Source organism: Tiliqua scincoides, chromosome 2 (assembly GCF_035046505.1).
Source record: "Tiliqua scincoides isolate rTilSci1 chromosome 2, rTilSci1.hap2, whole genome shotgun sequence".
NCBI lineage: Eukaryota > Metazoa > Chordata > Lepidosauria > Squamata > Scincidae > Tiliqua > Tiliqua scincoides.
In genome coordinates, this window is record NC_089822.1 from 211,255,800 (window position 1) to 211,272,998 (window position 17,199).

Sequence of the window (17,199 nt, forward strand, 5' to 3'; positions counted from 1 at the left end):
GGGCGCAGTACATTGCAATGGGATCTCAGGTGGCTAAACTTTGCTGCATAAATGCCAGATTGCCTGGGGATACTGCAGAAGTAAGCATGCTCTCTTAAGCAGCAGTTGCAAGTGCTTCAGAGCTTCTGCCAGCATACAGCAAAGATCTCTGGCTAAAATACCTGTTGCTGCAGAATAATTCAACTTTAAATTCTAGTCTCTGCTTTTCTTGTGCTTTTCATCTTTGCAAGGTCTCTTCCATTGAACAGGACACACACACAGGTAGAATGCTTTTCTCTCTCTCTCTTTCACAGATGCTCCTCCCCAAATACACAAATGCAGGGACTTTTCCCCTCCAGTCCATTGGTGAGGGTAGGGGGAAATGAGGTTAGCAAGGAGGTTTGCCAAAAGCTTTGCAAGGGAGAGGCTGAAGTGTGACTGTATACAGTAACGGGGGGAGGTGGAGAGGAAAACAAGAAGAGAGGGAATAGTCTGGGAGCCCAATCCTAGGCATGCCTACTCAGAAGCAAGTCCCTTAATAGTCAGTGGGGCTTACTCCCATGAAAGTGAGGATAGGATTGTAGCCTTAACTGTTTTAAGTGCTCTCTCTCTCTCTCTCTCACACACGCACACACACACACACGCACGCACGCACGCACACACACACACACACACACACACACACACACACACACACACACACACACACACACACAGAGAGAGACAAACTTTTCCTTTTATAAAAGTTAACTCTTCCCCCCCTCCCCCCAGTACAACTTCATCAGTGGTAATTGATTACAGGGAGAGGGTTTGAGAAAAGATGGTACAACCTTCTGCAGGCTGCCTCTCTCTCTCTCCTATTTTTTTAAAAAGATCACTCTCCCCCATTCCCCCACCCTGTCCAGCTTCACCGGTGGGGAGATGGGAAGGGGGTTAGCAAGTTGGGCTTTCCAAGGAAGTGCTTGAAGTTTATACACAGTGGGAAGGGGGAACAAGAAGGAAAGAGGAGATGGACTCAGCCGTTTCAAATGACTGCTTCTCCCTTGCTCAGATGCCCCCCCCCCACACAGCTCATTGGTACCTGCGCTCCTGCTCTGTCTTGGGTGCCCGATGCCTCTGTGGGCGCTGGTGCTGAGCGAGGGGGGGGACTGCTGATGGCTGTGGTAGCAGATGCCCCTGCTCTGTCCTGCCCTGTGGAGTGCAGCCCAGCGCATCGAGCTCTTGCAGCTGGGCAACAGCCTGAAGGAGCACGTGGAGCGCACTGGCAGGCAGCTGCGAATGCTCAGCAGCAGCCCCAGCCTGCACAACGCCTTCTCTCCACAGAGATCACTTTCTTTCTCGTCCCACGCTCGCTCCCTCCTCCCCCATAGAGATTGGCTGGCTGGCTGACTCGCCTCCCCCCCCCCCCCCTCGCTGCTGGCATGCCCCAGAGATAAGGTGAGGCAATGATTCAGGCTGCATTTCTGGGAAGAAATTTTTCGCCTTCTAGGCGATTATCTATGGTAATCCTTTGGAGAATATTCACCTACCCATCATCTGAATAATGAATCATTCACATTAAGTGTTTATTGGACCAGACTCACTATATCCATTTAGGATGTTCATATTATATAACATTTTTTGAGATTCTAGAAGTCAGTGAAATAATCCAAGTCTGTATGAATTAATGTACCCCGCTCCACAAACCATCTTGCTGGTCATAGATTAGACTATTTCTATTATTCATTCCCTGATTACCCTGCCTTTCTCCCAAATGGGTACCCAAAATGGCTTCCAAATGCATATAACAATCAATATATAATTAAAAAATAAAACACAAGTAGCAAGAAATACCCTGCAGCAATCAACCATAATAAGAAAAGAGAGCAATAACCTATGAAATACAAACAGTAAGAACCCACCCATAAAACCATCAGGCATACAGCACTCAAAACAACCATAATATCAGAAGGCTATATAAAGTGTAAAAATGGTGAATTAACCCTAGTGAAAGCTTATTGCAGATTAGCTTGTGTGTGTGTGTGTGTGTGTGTGTGTGTGTGTGTGTGTGTTGATTTCATATTCTCTCCCTTAAATGCTTCATTGTAATAGAGGTTGAGCCTATTTATCCACAGATTTTTGATTCGTGGGTTTGGCTCAATGGGGTTTCTCTGGACCCCTGTTGAACCAGATTCGGCCCAACCTAATCCTTCAGAAGCAACTGGAGCTGTGCTTAGGTTGCCTCCGGAGGCTCTTCTGAGGCCTGTGGAGGTTACATGCGGCCTCCATGGGCCTTAGAAAGGTCCATGAAAGCTTCGGAAGGCCACTTCCAGTTTCACTGAAACTTTAGTTTCGCTGAAGTAGCCTTTCAACACGTTCTGGGACCTTTCTAAGGCCCATGGAGGCCGCATGCAGCCTCCATGGGCCTCAAAATGGTTTCAGTCGCGTTCAGAACTTGTTGGTGTCCAAAAATGCATGACTGGTTTCATGCAGAATTTGGTATCCACAAAGAGGTTCAGAAATGGAACTCTCGCAGATAACGAGGGTTCACCTGTAGCTTGATTTTTGAAGTTGCTTATGGTGTTCAGGAGAATACAGTATTGTAGGCTTTGGTCCACAGGGTCTTACATGTAGTAATCCATGAATGCACCCATCTTTCTTTCTGAAAGTCTGTATTGCTGGTTCTAGGGATCAGAAAAATGCTTTTTTAACTCTTAGGCTCTAAAAAGCAGCTTTAAGATTTCTTATGGATGCAATTTAAGGGGAAAGTATCACTGGAGTTCCTGTGGTTTCTTTTCCTGAAAGCTGTAGTTTTGAGATCTCTTCCTCCGAGACTCCAAATGGCTGTCTGAAAAGAAGACTCTTTTCTTCTTTGAACTACCAAGACTTACTTTGGTGCCAGTGCAGTGGATAACATGTTGTCATGGGCAGCTCTCTTAGAATGTTGTGACCAGATCAGAAAGAAACATCTGAATGTTGTGGTTTCTTGAAAGATAGAACCTTCTTTCAAATGGTAAAAATTCCTATGGGGATTTAATTAGCCTGCCTATGTAAACTGCCTTGAATAAAGTCCGAGGAGAAATCTGAGGACCAAGAAAGGCGGTATAGAAATACCTGTATTATTATTATTAGATTGTGCTCTTAATGGTCAGCCTCTTCCCATTCCTGAGTTATTCTGCCATGTTAGATATTCATTTAATGAGCATTGTTCTAGTTGAACTCGGGTGCTATTGTCTTTTATTTTTATACCTGCAGTTCATACTTACCTGATCTGGCAAGAGTGTTTTGCATGATGGCTAAGCATTGGGAGTATCTAGTGATTCCACGGTTCAGATGTCACCTGTGAACTGTTTGGTCCACATGAATCCCTCATTTTGCAAAGGCTGTATTTGCATGATCTCCTGTCCCCATAGTTAGGGGGAGGGAGAATTGAACCAGTTGGGGTTTCACATGATTGGACAGTATGGTGAAACACTTAGCTCACAAGTGAAGAGAAGCCCATCCTCTTCCTGTGTTATGTTACATCTGTTGTCAGCTCAAGTAGATATGAACTGAGCCTCTAACTTCAGATGCCAAACATAGTAGAGCCACTTGACAGTAAAATGAATTGCGTATTAATCTGAGTGACACAATATGAAAGTGAAAATCTTGTAGCTTTTGAAATTGGGTAGTAGATTTGTACTGCAGAATGATACATACCTTGAAATTTTCTGAAAGAATAAAGGGAGTCAAGGTCTGTCTTTTTTCTTTCTTTTTTAAAAGCGTCTTAAGGTAGCAAAAATTTTGATATTCATTGGTATGACTGATATGTTGGAAAGTCCCTAACAGATCGGCACTATGACATCTCATCTCGGATATTTAACAGAAATAGGAGAGCATGTGCACTTAATGATCTGTATAAAATTTAAAGGAAGCAGATTTGTAAAATGTTGGTGACATTTCCTTTGTTCCGTTGTGATAAATATAACTTTAAATGTGATTTGATGAGGTTACTAGATTAATGCCAGTTATTGTAACAAACGCTTGATTCTAGGATAACCAGAAAAAAGTAAATTTTGCATGAATTTAATGGCCTAGGTACAGATGGCTGATAGAATGGGATAGATGAGATGACTCTTGGATGCTGATCTTACTGATATTCTTTTTAAAGTCCATCTGTTGCCTATAAAATTAAAAAATGGATTTAAATGATAGTTGTCTTCTAGAAGAGAAAGCATTATATTTAAAACATGATATGAGATAAAAATGGCATAATCTAATACTGCACACAAAGCAGGGTGGACAGAAGATTTATTAAAGCACAAAACTATTCACCATCTCAACACATTTTTGCCTGCAAAATAGCATCGTGCGTGTTGTAAGTGTATAGTCATTAGGATCTTGAACTACTTTGTGACTAAATAAATCTTTTGTATACCATTCCAGAAGCCTGCCTTGTACCTTTTCACATGATGCAGAAGTATGGTGCTTTCAAAGTACTGCTGTAAATATAACCTGGTCTAGTCCCTAGTTCTCTCTAGAGCTATACAACATTGCAGCGGTTCTCAAACTCTCTAAGAGTTTGCGCTACAGTAAGTTCTTGCAGGGCTGGGGGAGGCAGCAATACAGCACCTTAGCCAGAGGGACTAAGCTCCCTTAAGGGATGGGGGCAGGGGAAGGCAGTGACATGATCCCCAGGATCACGTCACTAAGGGGGCTTCAGGGACTGGCATGTACTCACCAGACCCTGCAGCAGCGTGCAGGGAGCCCTGTGCGACCTCTGCAGGGCTCCCCAGCCTTCTGAAAGTGAAAACTCAACAATTGCGCTCTATCTCGGCAAAACCAGAAGTGGAGCGCAATCACTGCGCTTTCACTTTTAGAAAACTGGGGAGCCCTGTGAAAATAATAATAATAATACAACAGGTATTTCTATACTGCCTTTCTTGGTCCTCAGATTTCTCCTTAGACTTTATTCAAGGCGGTTTACATAGGCAGGCAAATTAAATCCCCGTAAGGATTTTTACTATTTGAAAGAAGGTTTCTATCTTTCAAGAAACCACAACATTCAGATGTTTCTTTCTTGATCTGGTCGCACATTCTGGCCTCCATCCTCCCACGCACAGAGCAGATGGAATAGCTCGGCTCAGCTTGTCAGCTGCTTCTAGGTCGCACAGTGCCAGTGGCCTCGAACTGGCGACCTTCGGATATTATCTTCAGGCAAACGGAGGCTCAACCCGTGTGAAGGGTCGCACAGGGCTCCCTGCATCCCTGGGAGGCTGCAGCAGGGACTGGCAAGTAAATGCCAGTCCCTGCAGCCCTCTTAGTGACACGATCCTGGGGATCACGTCGCTGCCTCCCCCCTGCTCCCATCCCTTAAGGGGGCAGAGGGCCCTCTGGCTGGGGCATCACGATACCCCAGTTTGAGAAGCTCAGTAATACTGTCGTAAGCCCTAAATCCTTCCCCACGGATTAGAGAGCCAGTATCTGGCTACAGTGTAGCTGCTGAGTGAATCTAATACTAGGCTACCTGGGATAATACGCACGGAGGAGGAACTTCACATTGTAGAGCTTTTCTGAAGACCAGTGACTTTCAGTTGCTTGTGTAGCGCCTCCTCCCCCCATCATTCATTCACTTAAAATTCTGTCTACAAATGGAATTGGATCATTCACTTAGTAATTTAGGGGATCTCAGTTTCTGAAGCTGCAAAAGCTGGTTATTTAGCACAGACACTGCCTTCTGTATTCAAAAGCCAGAGAATGCTTTTGTTTTACATTATATATTGAAAGATACAGTAAAATTCAATTCTGAGTGTAACTGAATCCTGAGACTTGTATGATAGCTGAAAAACAAAGTTGCAGTACTACACAACCATATGCATGAAAATGCTGTTCCAGATTTTTAATTTGGTGTTGAAATTTGCTTTGTGGTGATTAATGGCAAGAAACAACTGCCCCTTAGTGGCCAAGAGTGGCAGGCCCAGAAATAACCATTAGCTGTATGCACAGCTATGCCTCCCTTCTGCCTTAAAAGAATAGACTTGAAAATGTATTTGCTGCCTTCTGTGACTCGAGGGGTAGGGATTTTTTTGTTGCCTGGAATTGTTTGTTAAAATACACTACATGTGGTTTACTGTGGAATAGTGTTAACAATTATTGGCACTATAATTCCTGGCATTGCTGTAACTTTGAGGAGGAAATAGTTTGTGTGCTTATGGTTCTAATAAGAATATTTTTTAAAAAGAGAAACTGTTTGTTTAGTTGAAGGGATCAGAACTGGAAATTACACTTGTCGAAGGAACTGAACATCATCGTATTGAGCCAGCTTGTGCTTATGTCAATCTGAACATTTGTGTCAATGGTAAAGAGCAAGGTAGGAATACATTGTAATTGTTAATAAGTTAATAAGAAATAAATGGTGGTTGTAGAAATGTATAAGTTCAGTTGCTTCATCTGCACTCAGTTTTTGCCATTTTTCATATATGTATATATGTGGACATCTGCAAGAAGGATCTGAAGGCCTTAGGAGTGGACCTCAACAGGTGGGAAACCCTGGCCTCTGAGCGGCCCGCATGGAGGCAGGCTGTGCAGCATGGCCTTTCCCAGTTTGAAGAGACACTTGGCCAACAGACTGAGGCAAAGAGGCAAAGAAGGAAGGCCCATAGCCAGGGAGACAGACCAGGGACAGACTACACTTGCTCCCGGTGTGGAAGGGACTGTCACTCCCGAATCGGCCTTTTCAGCCACACTAGACGCTGTTCCAGAACCACCTTTCAGAGCGCGATACCATAGTCTTTCGAGACTGAAGGTTGCCAACATGTAACATATATAACTAGTGGGTATTTTTTGCCTGTTTTGAATAGTCCCATAGTTCTTAACTCTTCTAAAAATGCCAGATTTGTCTTTGGTGCCAGTATTTAGCATAAACAGTTGGCATATGCATTAAAATACCTCAAATGTCTTTCTTTTTAATCCATCACCACAGTTTGAGGGACATATACTCTGCATACCATGCTGGGGAATACTTTGTAGTAGCTATTTTATATTGCTTGTAAAGTTGCTAACCACCATTGCTACAGCTACAAGAAGAGCCTTACTAGATCAGGCCAAGGGCCCATCTAGACCAGCTCCTGTATCTCACAGCAGACCACTGGATGCCTCTGGGCTTTCATAACAGGAACATAACTATGGAAAAGTCTTTGTGTTAGCCCACAGCCAGTTTGATTACCAGATGTGCTCAACCAGTTGGGCAGCTCAACTATGCTACCGGAGCTGCAGGTTACAGCAGTGCCAGGGAAGCCACCGGAGGTCACTTTGGGGGGTGGGGAAGGGGATGTCCCTTTACTGAGTAAAGTCCCAGCCCTCATAATGGGGCTACTTGAGTCTATGCCATCTAAGTCGCTGGATTCCTCCACTGGTTCCACCCCCTCCCAGCCCTTATTGGGTAATGTTTGTTTCCTATTTTGCATATTTACTAAAAATACATTTCACAAACAGGAAACATTGCTCAGCACACTGTTGATCTTTGCCGTTCATTGCAGGATGTGCAAACAGCCAGCATCCATAACTGTCTCCCAACACATTTTGGGCTTGATAAATAATGGGTCTGCCTCACTTGAGACTTTTAAATGTTTCAAGTTGAGTTATTTTTAAAGCATTATGGCCAAGATCCAGAAAGCTGCTTAGACTCACAGAAGGGGTTTTGGTATGCCCAGTGGGGTTTTTCCTTTAAACAGCTGACAACTGTGCCATTTCCCAAGCCGCTTTTAAAAGTCCCCTCAATTTCTGTGCATGGGGAGTTGCTGTTAAAGTAAATAAAATCTGTCTAAAGCCTCCTGGAACCTATGAAACTTTGCATTATTGATTATTGGATCCTGGTCTATTATGCCAGGAAAAATTAAGTTTCAAAGTAACTTCAGCTTCAGGAACGTAGGTCAGCATCTTATCTGTTTGGCTCTAAAGCAACTGCAGGAACACCATGGCTGTAGATTTTGCATGAGTTAAAGAAGATTTGTTTCCCCTTTTTTTGGACTGAAGCAACTGAGATGAAGATTTAGTGCTAGGTAAAAAAAACAGAATTGTGCCGTTAGGTAACTTATATCATAAGTGACTTGGCATTATAGTTGTAACAATTTTTGATAGTGTATTAATAAAACTAATTTGGAGTTGCTCCCTTTCCCTCTCCAGATGGAATGATGCTGCTGGAAAATCCTAAGGGTGACAGTAAATTAGACTTCACCAAACTGGTTAATGCCATCTCATGCATTTTTGGTGTTGAAACATCAAAGATTACTGTTTTCAGTGAAAAAACAGGTGGGTAATAGTTGAGAGCAACAATGACACACTGTTAGAGGTGTATGTATACAGGTTGGTCTTGGTATCTGCAGGGGATCCATTCTTGGATCCACTGATAATGCAGTCAGTTGGTGGGCCATCAGAGGACCTCTGGATGTGACCAGAAGCATCTTCTGATTATGTCTGAGAGGTCTGAGAGGTGGGGCCCACTGACGCAGGTCCAGCACCCACATGGAGTCAAACAGTGGGTGCCAAACTCACAGATAAAGAGGCCCCAAATGTATATGGATGTGTGCAGAAGAAAATACAGGTATAACCTTATTATCCAAGGATTTTTTACCTGCAGATTTATCTCATCATGCTAAGAAGGGCCCTTTAAATTAGAGGGGAAAAGTTGTTTAACAATAGCCTCAGTAATGTGGCAGACATTCTATCTGAGCAGGTGGCAGACAATCCATCAATGTGGCTCCATTCCAGAGCAGGTGGCAGACAATCCATCAATCATTCTTTCTCCAGGTGCTCAGAATAGTTTCACTCCAAGGCTAGTGACCACTCCCTTCCCCCTGAACACGTGAAAGAATGCAAAGGGAAGTGATTATCACCTCCTCTTTGCATTCCCTCCCCCTGTCTTGGTGAAGGGAGGAGTCACTGACTTGAGAGTGAAGCATTTCTAAGCACCTGGAGAGAGACTGATGGATTTTCTGCCTTATGCCTCTGTCCTGCATTACAAAGGTAAGCAAGGCTATTTTTAAATCGCTGAGCAAGGAGGCATTGTTTTTTAGATGAATTTTGTTTAATGTGATTTTTGGCATTCACGTTGGTTCTGGGATATCAAGACTCAACCTGTATGTGTTTCAGAAAAATGTTGGTTAGTGTGTGTTAGAGAATGTGAGATGTCTCTTTAAAAAAAACAAAACTTTAAAAAACTCTTCTTGGAAGGATGCCTAGTCTTAGACCTGCTTTTTACTAACCTTATGACATGAGGTTTATACATGGCTCAGATGTGGTTATAAACAATTCTGCATTGTGTTGAAAAGTCCTGCTACATGTTGCTTCTCATGTAAATGTGATCTGTTTCAAACAGAAAGCTAAGGGAGGTGCCCCTAGATGACTTATTTGGCTGCATAGACCCAGATGAAGGAGTTGTGAGAAATCATTTACAACTTTGATAGAAAAGGAATGTATGCTGTTTAGAAACTAAAGCAACCATTAGTCATTATTTTTGCTATTTTATCATATGAAATGTTGTCCTATGAAAGTTTGACAATCTCCAGACTTGTCTCTTGAGAATAAGTTTATTAAAATATACTTCTTAGGTTTTGATCTGTTGTGCTCTCTTAAATAGTAAAAGAACTTACACTCCACAAGGAGGGCCATACCTGTAGTACTCTACAGAAGCTATAAAACTTACCAGCAGCAGTAGGAAGAAAGTGGTTGATGGAGTAGAAATATCAACAAATTCTTGTTTGCAAAGAAAAAAGTTATGCATTTTATTATGCTATGTGAGGTTTATTAACTTATTTTAGGAAAAGTTGGTCTTTACAGCTGTGCTGGGCAATACGTAGATGGGTCATCATCCTTAAGGATGTCCTGTGAGCTCCTTGTTGCTAGTAGCCTAGTTTTAAAAGGATTCTTTTTTATTTTAGTTGAATATGTATTGGCACATTTCCACTGTGTGTCTTTGAACAAGTGGAACCCTTTCCCTAAAGTGTTCCAGCTCCATTAAAACTTATTATTAACATAAGAACAGCCCCACTGGATCAGGCCATAGGCCCATCTAGTCCAGCTTCCTGTATCTCACAGCGGCCCACCAAATGCCCCAGGGAGCACACCAGATAACAAGAGACCTCATCCTGGTGCCCTCCCTTGCATCTGGTATTCTGACATAACCCATTTCTAAAATCAGGAGGTTGCGCATACACATCATGGCTTGTACCCCATAATGGATTTTTCCTCCAGAAACTTGTCCAATCCCCTTTTAAAGGCGTCTAGGCCAGACGCCAGCACCACATCCTGTGGCAAGGAGTTCCACAGACCGACCACACGCTGAGTAAAGAAATATTTTCTTTTGTCTGTCCTAACCCGCCCAACACTCAATTTTAGTGGATGTCCCCTGGTTCTGGTATTATGTGAGAGTGTAAAGAGCATCTCCCTATCCACTCTGTCCATTCCCTGCATAATTTTGTATGTCTCAATCATGTCCCCCCTCAGGCGTCTCTTTTCTAGGCTGAAGCCTTTCGTCATAAGTAAGGTGACGAAACGCCGTAATCATCTTAGTCGCTCTCCGTAGCCGTAGCCTTTCGTCATAAGTAAGGTGCCCCAGCCCCGTAATCATCTTAGTCGCTCTCTTTTGCACCTTTTCCATTTCCACTATGTCTTTTTTGAGATGCGGCGACCAGAACTGGACACAATACTCCAGGTGTGGCCTTACCATCGATTTGTACAATGGCATTATAATACTAGCCGTTTTGTTCTCAATACCCTTCCTAATGATCCCAAGCATAGAATTGGCCTTCTTCACTGCCGCCGCACATTGGGTCGACACTATATTGATTATAGCTAACAAGCACACGATTTTGTAACATGGTGCAGAAGCTTTTTGGATGCTCACTGGCCATCTCATTTATGTGAAGAAGTTTGGTGACTTTACCATGGTTGTTGAAACCTAAAGGGGTCTCACCAGTATATCCCTTTTGGCAGTGGCAGGGTTTGTTTTTTATTCTTGTGTTTGTTTCAGAGAGGTACTGCTGAGAGAATGCACCTCTCTCACACATATCCAATTAGTCCCTGCCCAACATTTCTAAAATTAAAATGGTGATGGCAGCAATGCTCCATTCTCTTCTTAAACCTAACTGGCTGAAAATTCGCACCATTTTTTTTCTTTGGACTGAATGTTTTCCTAGCAACAATGACATTAAGAGCTAATTGTGTGACAGTACCACTGCAGGGAAGCAAAGCTAATTCACAGAGAAAGTAAAATCTAGTTGTATTTTGTTAATGTGGCAAAGAATCGATATACAGTATAATTGACTGTGCAAATATCTATCAACTTGTTTGGCTTTTGCTATAATGTGGAAAACTAAATCTCACTATGTATGGGAATGCTGGCAATCAGTGTATTGCACATGCAGAGCTTAGGAAAACTGCCAGTTAAAAAGAATTATTTAACTTTTTTTCCCTGCTATTTAAGTTACTGTTCTAATCTTGGAAGAGAAACCTGCATATACAGTATTTATGTGTAGAATAACTGAGAATCTTTTTGTTTTTCCTGTGCTAATTAAAGCAATTTCTTGTCTGCCTATACATTCTTGAATTGTTCCCTTTATTTTATTAAGATGTATTGTGCCATTTGCTTTTGAAATTAAAAAACAGAAACCAAAAGAAAACCTTACTTTAGCCATATGCTCATTTGAGCACAAAGCAGTAAAGCTAAATTTGCTGTATCATCACTTGGTGATGGAGGTCACTGGGAAAGCCTACCTCTGGTCCACTCAGTATTTTAAGTTGATATTAAACCATATTCTCTTTACTGAAGTTCACTGAATTAAAGTTCTACATTATTTAGCTTCCTATTATAGCCTCATTTTACTAGAACAAGAGACAGAATATTTACATTTCTTGGATTGTGGAGACTTTTTTCCATTTTAAAATGTAGTTGAAGAATTTTTGCTGCCGTTAAAATGCCATACAAGTATTAAATACATTTCTGTAACATTTGCACTTGCCCTATTGTTCCAAAGCATGCGTGTTTGCTTAAAAAAAGCATAGTTTGAAATTATTAAATATGTATGAAGCCAGTTTATTTTTGAGGTTTTGTGATGTGACTTCAGATCTCACTAATTCATCCTTCCCCAAATGTTTCACAAGAGTGTTGGCTGAAATGCAAAACTAGACTTGAAGGTCTGAGAGAGGGTGGAAAGTGTAGGACTTTTTTGAGTACTGGTATCATTCACTGTCATTGCCCATCCTAAAAAGTTCAGATTGCATCTTCCATGTGACAATGAATAAACTTGGTTCCCTGTGTTTTCAGACTTCCAACCTCTTGGGAAAGAAACAATTAAAGCCTTCTGATTGAATCAAATTTTATACTTGTTTAATGCAATTAATGTACATATTGTTTATTGTGCACAGTCTTCATATTTTCCTTTAAGGTATCATATTTGTTGATATGTTGAATATCATTTTTGAAATAAAGACAAAGTAATCAGGAAAGTCTTTGGACAAATACATTTAGCTTTTAAAAATATACATATTTATCCTTCCTTTCTTCCAAGGAGCTCAGGGCAGTATATGGGGGGTTTTCCCTCAGATTTTTGTCTTTGAAACAACCTTGTATGACAGATTAGTTTGAAAGCAAGCGACTGGCTATAGGGCAGGCTCTACACTGAAAAAAAACACCAAATATGTGTGAACATAAGAGTTCTACATAAGTGTTCTAAAATTGTTCTATACTGTTTTCATTTCCATCTCTCTTTGGTCAGCAAATTTTTTCAAGCCTGCTTGCATTTAAGCTTCATCTCTGTGTTCCTATTCTGCATAAACATAATGAAGAAATAGAGTATCCTTTCTCTTCTGTCTGGAAAGGGTATTCATCTGGACTGTGTCTTTCCTGTTTGCTGGGTGACTGGCTATTGACCAAGGACCCATTGTTGTTGGGGCAGCATGGATTGTTGTGGCTTTTTCAGTGACACATTCCTAATATCTGGAGAAAAGAAACCATATGGGCTGGGTGGATGACTTGCTAATTTCTCATGCTGATATTGCCTGATCCCCCAGAAGGGGCAGCCATACCGTGTGTGTACAGATAGTACTAGTGGGATGGGATTGAATCATGGAAAAGCTGCACAGTCTTGCTGACTTAGTAAGAGAAGAATGGCCCTGGAGGTCAGACAGGGCTGACCCATCCATGAGGCCAACTGAAGCAATCACTTCAGGCAGCAGATTGGTGGGGGCCACCCATCTTTGTCTGCTTATTTGCCTTTTCCTCCTCCATCCACTTCCCAGATTGGAAAAGGAAGAGGGAGGCAGAGAGGGCAAAGATATATGGAGAGCGAGCTAGAACATTGGAGAAAGGGAGGAGCAGTGGCTGTTGCATCATTTAGTAAGGAGGGCAGCATTTTGGCCTATCACCTCAGTTGTCAGAAAGTTTTGGTCTTACCCTGAGGTCAGGGCCTGCCTGGTGGTTGTTCTGATCAAATAGCCAATGGATTTTTTTAAAGTTTTCATTTCCTCCAACCATGCAGGTGAAACTACAAATGTCAACTTCCATAGCAGCTGAATTTTGTGAGTTGGAACAATACAGATTATCACAGCATATGTTCTCAGTGTGAAGATAATTATCTTCACCTAAAAAGCCTGTATCCTAAAAAGCAAAATCTCTTGAATATAAGCATTAGCTCAGTATAGTTAGACGACTATGAAAGTGTTCCATATTTGACTATAACAGCCTGGCTTGTTTCATCTCTTTTCAGAATTGAAAAACCAAACAGACTTGCTGAGATTCAGTGGCAAGACTCTCCATGTAACTTCGGGGTTGGCTCCAGCTTCCAACAGCCCTGATGGCTTCCTCTGTCAGTATATTAATTTGCAGCTGGTGAATGCAAAGCCACAAGGTACTCAGTGTAGGATACCTGATCTGACATTAGATGACATTTTTGATTTTTTTTAAACTTTGTCTTTTCCTTGAAATCTGTAAACCAAGTGTCTGCCCTGATCATTGTTTCCTGATTCTAGTTGCTATGTTTCCATGTGTTCCACCATCACAATGTTATAAATGTATGCATCTCCTCTCCCCTCCAGCAGTCATGCATGCCATGCACAACAGGATTTGCCGACATTTCTCTTGTGCATATTTTTTATATTTAGAGAAATTGAATGACCCTCACTTACGGGGCCCAGAAGGCAGCAGCCCAGGTGATTACTGGAGTTAGGCTGTTCGTTGGACAGCTTCTTCAGTGACTGCACTGGCTGCCCATTTGTTTCCAGGGCCAATTCAAGTTGCTGGCATTGGCCTTTAAAGCCCTTCGCAGTTAGGGTCCAGGTTATCTGAAGGATCACCTTCTCCCATAAATTCCAGCCCACTCTCTTTGGTCATCAGAGGGGGCTCTCCTTCAAGTGCCACCTTGATCCAAAGATAGAGGAATGGCACCACAGGGGTGAGCCTTCTCTGTAAGTGGTTCCACAACTATGGAATTTCCTACCAGGGAAAGTAAGAACTTCCATGTCCCTCGTGGTCTTTCAGCAAGGACTCAAAACATTTTTGTTCCATCTTGCATTTGGGTGATCTGTCGTTTGTTCCCTGTGTCTCTATAGCAGTGCTTTGGTTATAAGTAGTTGCCCTCCTCCAGTTTGTTGTTGCCCTTATGATTTTATTTATTGTTTTACATATTGTGTATTTTTAGTCTTTAATTGTAAGCCACCTTGAGTGTTTGCTGTGGCATAGGAAAGGCAAGATGGATGGATAAATAAATAAATAAGGAGGTGGACTCTTGTTTTTAACAGGGCGAACACTTGTCCCTGTTTATCACAGCATAGTGCTTTTTCTAGTAGCTTTTGTCCCTTGGTGTCTTTTAGATTGTGAGCTCCTTTGGAACAAGAAACCATCATCTTATTCCTTTTGCTTTGTGAACTGCTTTAAGAATTTCTTTTTTGTATAAGAATACTTACTGTTTTTAAAACAAAGATAAGTACCACAGGGGTTGGTCAGAAGCGATATTGGAAGGGCAGTAGCATGTCAAAATGTGATTCTTGCAACTTTGTAGAATTGAAAAGGAGGTGGGCATCTATAAGCAGGGATGCAGTTGATAACGGTAGACTCACCTTAAGGATGTCCAGAAGGAGAGGTGTTTTGGATTTTGCAGCAACCATGTCTAGAATACAAGGAAAAGAAAAGTGCTACATGACAATCTTGTGGCGTTTGACCACAGGTTACTTGTTTCGAACCGTTATCAAATTAGTGCAAATGATATAAAATTTGTTTTATAAATTATTCTTTGCAAAGGTTTGCGTGTCCTGCAATCTAGTCTTAAGAGAAAAATACAGGCAATTAATGTATAATATTTTGTTATTGTTTTAATAGTTACTGATCCAGGCATGGGATTTTTGGAGGGATTAAGGACCCAATCCTAAACAGTGCATGCTGGTTTACTACTGGCATGTACTGTCGCAAATGTGCCGTAATGCACGTTTGTGCTCCTAGTACTCCCAGAGCACAAGAGCTAGCCTAGCACCGATGGAAAGCCAGTCCTCTGCCACCTGACGGTTTCCCAAACTGCCAGTCAGCGGAGAGGTGTGTGGGGCGAGCTAGGGAGGAGTTGTTCTGGGGCGTGGGGTGAGGAGAGGGTGGGGAGGAGGTGTGCCGGGGGAGGGACCAGGGCAGAATGCTCCGCTCCACTCCACTGTATCCAGAGCCTCTGCGTTGGGCCACAGGCCTGATATGGAGGCTCTTGATTCTACAGCAGCCCAAGGGTTACCTGTGGAAGGGGATGAAAGTCTTCTTCCCCCAAGGAGCCGGCAGCGGCTGCCCTGTTGCACACAGGATGTTGCGGCAGCCGTTTTGGCACCACAGCAGTCCTGGCGCAACAGCAGCTCAGAATTGTGCTGCTTACCTCTACTTGTGAGAGCCACGTTGAAAAATGTTTCCTTTCCCCTTCTAAGCATTGTCTCTTGTTTTCTGCAGAGTGTCTGAATGGAGTAGTGGGAACTCTTCTTCTGGAAAACCCTGTTGGTCAGAATGGGTTAACATATCAAGGTCTTCTTCATGAAACAGGAAAGGTGTTTGGACTCCGAAACAGGAGGCTAAAATTGTTCTTGGATGAAGCGCTAACAGAAGGTAAACATACAGGTTGCCACTTCTTGTGGCCCAAATTGCAGAGGTTAACCGTGTTAATTTTTTTTCTAGCTTTAAAAAAAAAAAAAAATCTTGGATACTTTTTGTAAAATCAGGGCTTATTGATTTGATGTTTGATCTGACTTGTCAAAGTATCAGTCATATTAAACACTTACGTTGCTTAAAAAGAAAAATACCAGTAAGTCTGACTTCAATATTTGGACAGCTGTGAGGTTGACTAAACTTCAGGTCTCCACATGGTTTAAATAGATTGATGTGAGACTGGAAAGAGTTATTGGCTGATGACAGGTACACTGGCTTATTTTCTTCAATTCCTTCATTGGGAATTTTAATACCAAATTTCAAATTCACATCAAATGTTCTTGTAATGGAAAACAATGTGATTTGTGGCTATTTTAAAGGATAGTCTAAAAATTGAAACTAGAAAGCTAGATTTGAGACTGAATCTGGAAAATTAGACTACTAGCAGTTAAGCAAAGACATGTGTAAAGTGTTTCAAGAAGAAGAGAATCAAATTTACAAAGGTAACAGAGTTAGCAAGCAAGTAATGCTAAAATCCTTGGCTCTAGGCCTGTCAAGCTATATACATATTCTTAATAACAATACATCACCGCTATGCACTAGAGCAGTAGATCAAGGTCATTAAAAAGCAATCAGAATAGTGATGATGACAAGTTGAGTCTTAATTTCAAAATAGCTCCCTTTGCTTCCCTTGCTGTTTAATATTTACATGAAACTGCTGGGAGAGGTCATCTGGGATTTGGAGTGGGTGTCATCTGTAGGCTATTAACATTTAGCACTCAGCTCTATCTCTCTTTTCTATTGAATTCTGGTTATCAAGGTCCTGGAGTGTTGTCTGGATGTGGTTGGAACTGGATGAGGGTTAATAGGCTGAAATTTTAATCTAGACAAAACAGAGGTTCTCCTGGTCTGGAAATTCAGGAGGCAGGTGCTGAACCATTGACCTGAATGGGTTACACTTTTTCTGCAAGAACAGGTGAATAGTCTGGGAGTTCTTCTGGATCCATAGCTACTCTTGGATTGACAGGTGGTGTCTATGGTGAGGGGGGCTTTTCCCCAGCTTTTGCTAGGCACCAGCTGCAACCGTACCCCAGTCAGAC

General features: G+C 42.1%; 1 protein-coding gene across 3 annotated transcripts in view; it reads left to right on the forward strand.

The window, feature by feature from the left end:
* The window catches only part of IARS1 (isoleucyl-tRNA synthetase 1), a 130,144-nt gene that overhangs the window by 105,694 nt on the left and 7,251 nt on the right, over window positions 1-17,199 (forward strand). For all 3 annotated transcript variants that reach the window (XM_066618229.1, XM_066618230.1, XM_066618231.1), the window contains 4 exons: window positions 6,196-6,307; window positions 8,122-8,247; window positions 13,701-13,841; window positions 15,908-16,060. In XM_066618229.1, coding sequence (XP_066474326.1) covers window positions 6,196-6,307; window positions 8,122-8,247; window positions 13,701-13,841; window positions 15,908-16,060 — 532 coding nt within the window. The remainder of the gene's footprint in view (window positions 1-6,195; window positions 6,308-8,121; window positions 8,248-13,700; window positions 13,842-15,907; window positions 16,061-17,199) is intronic.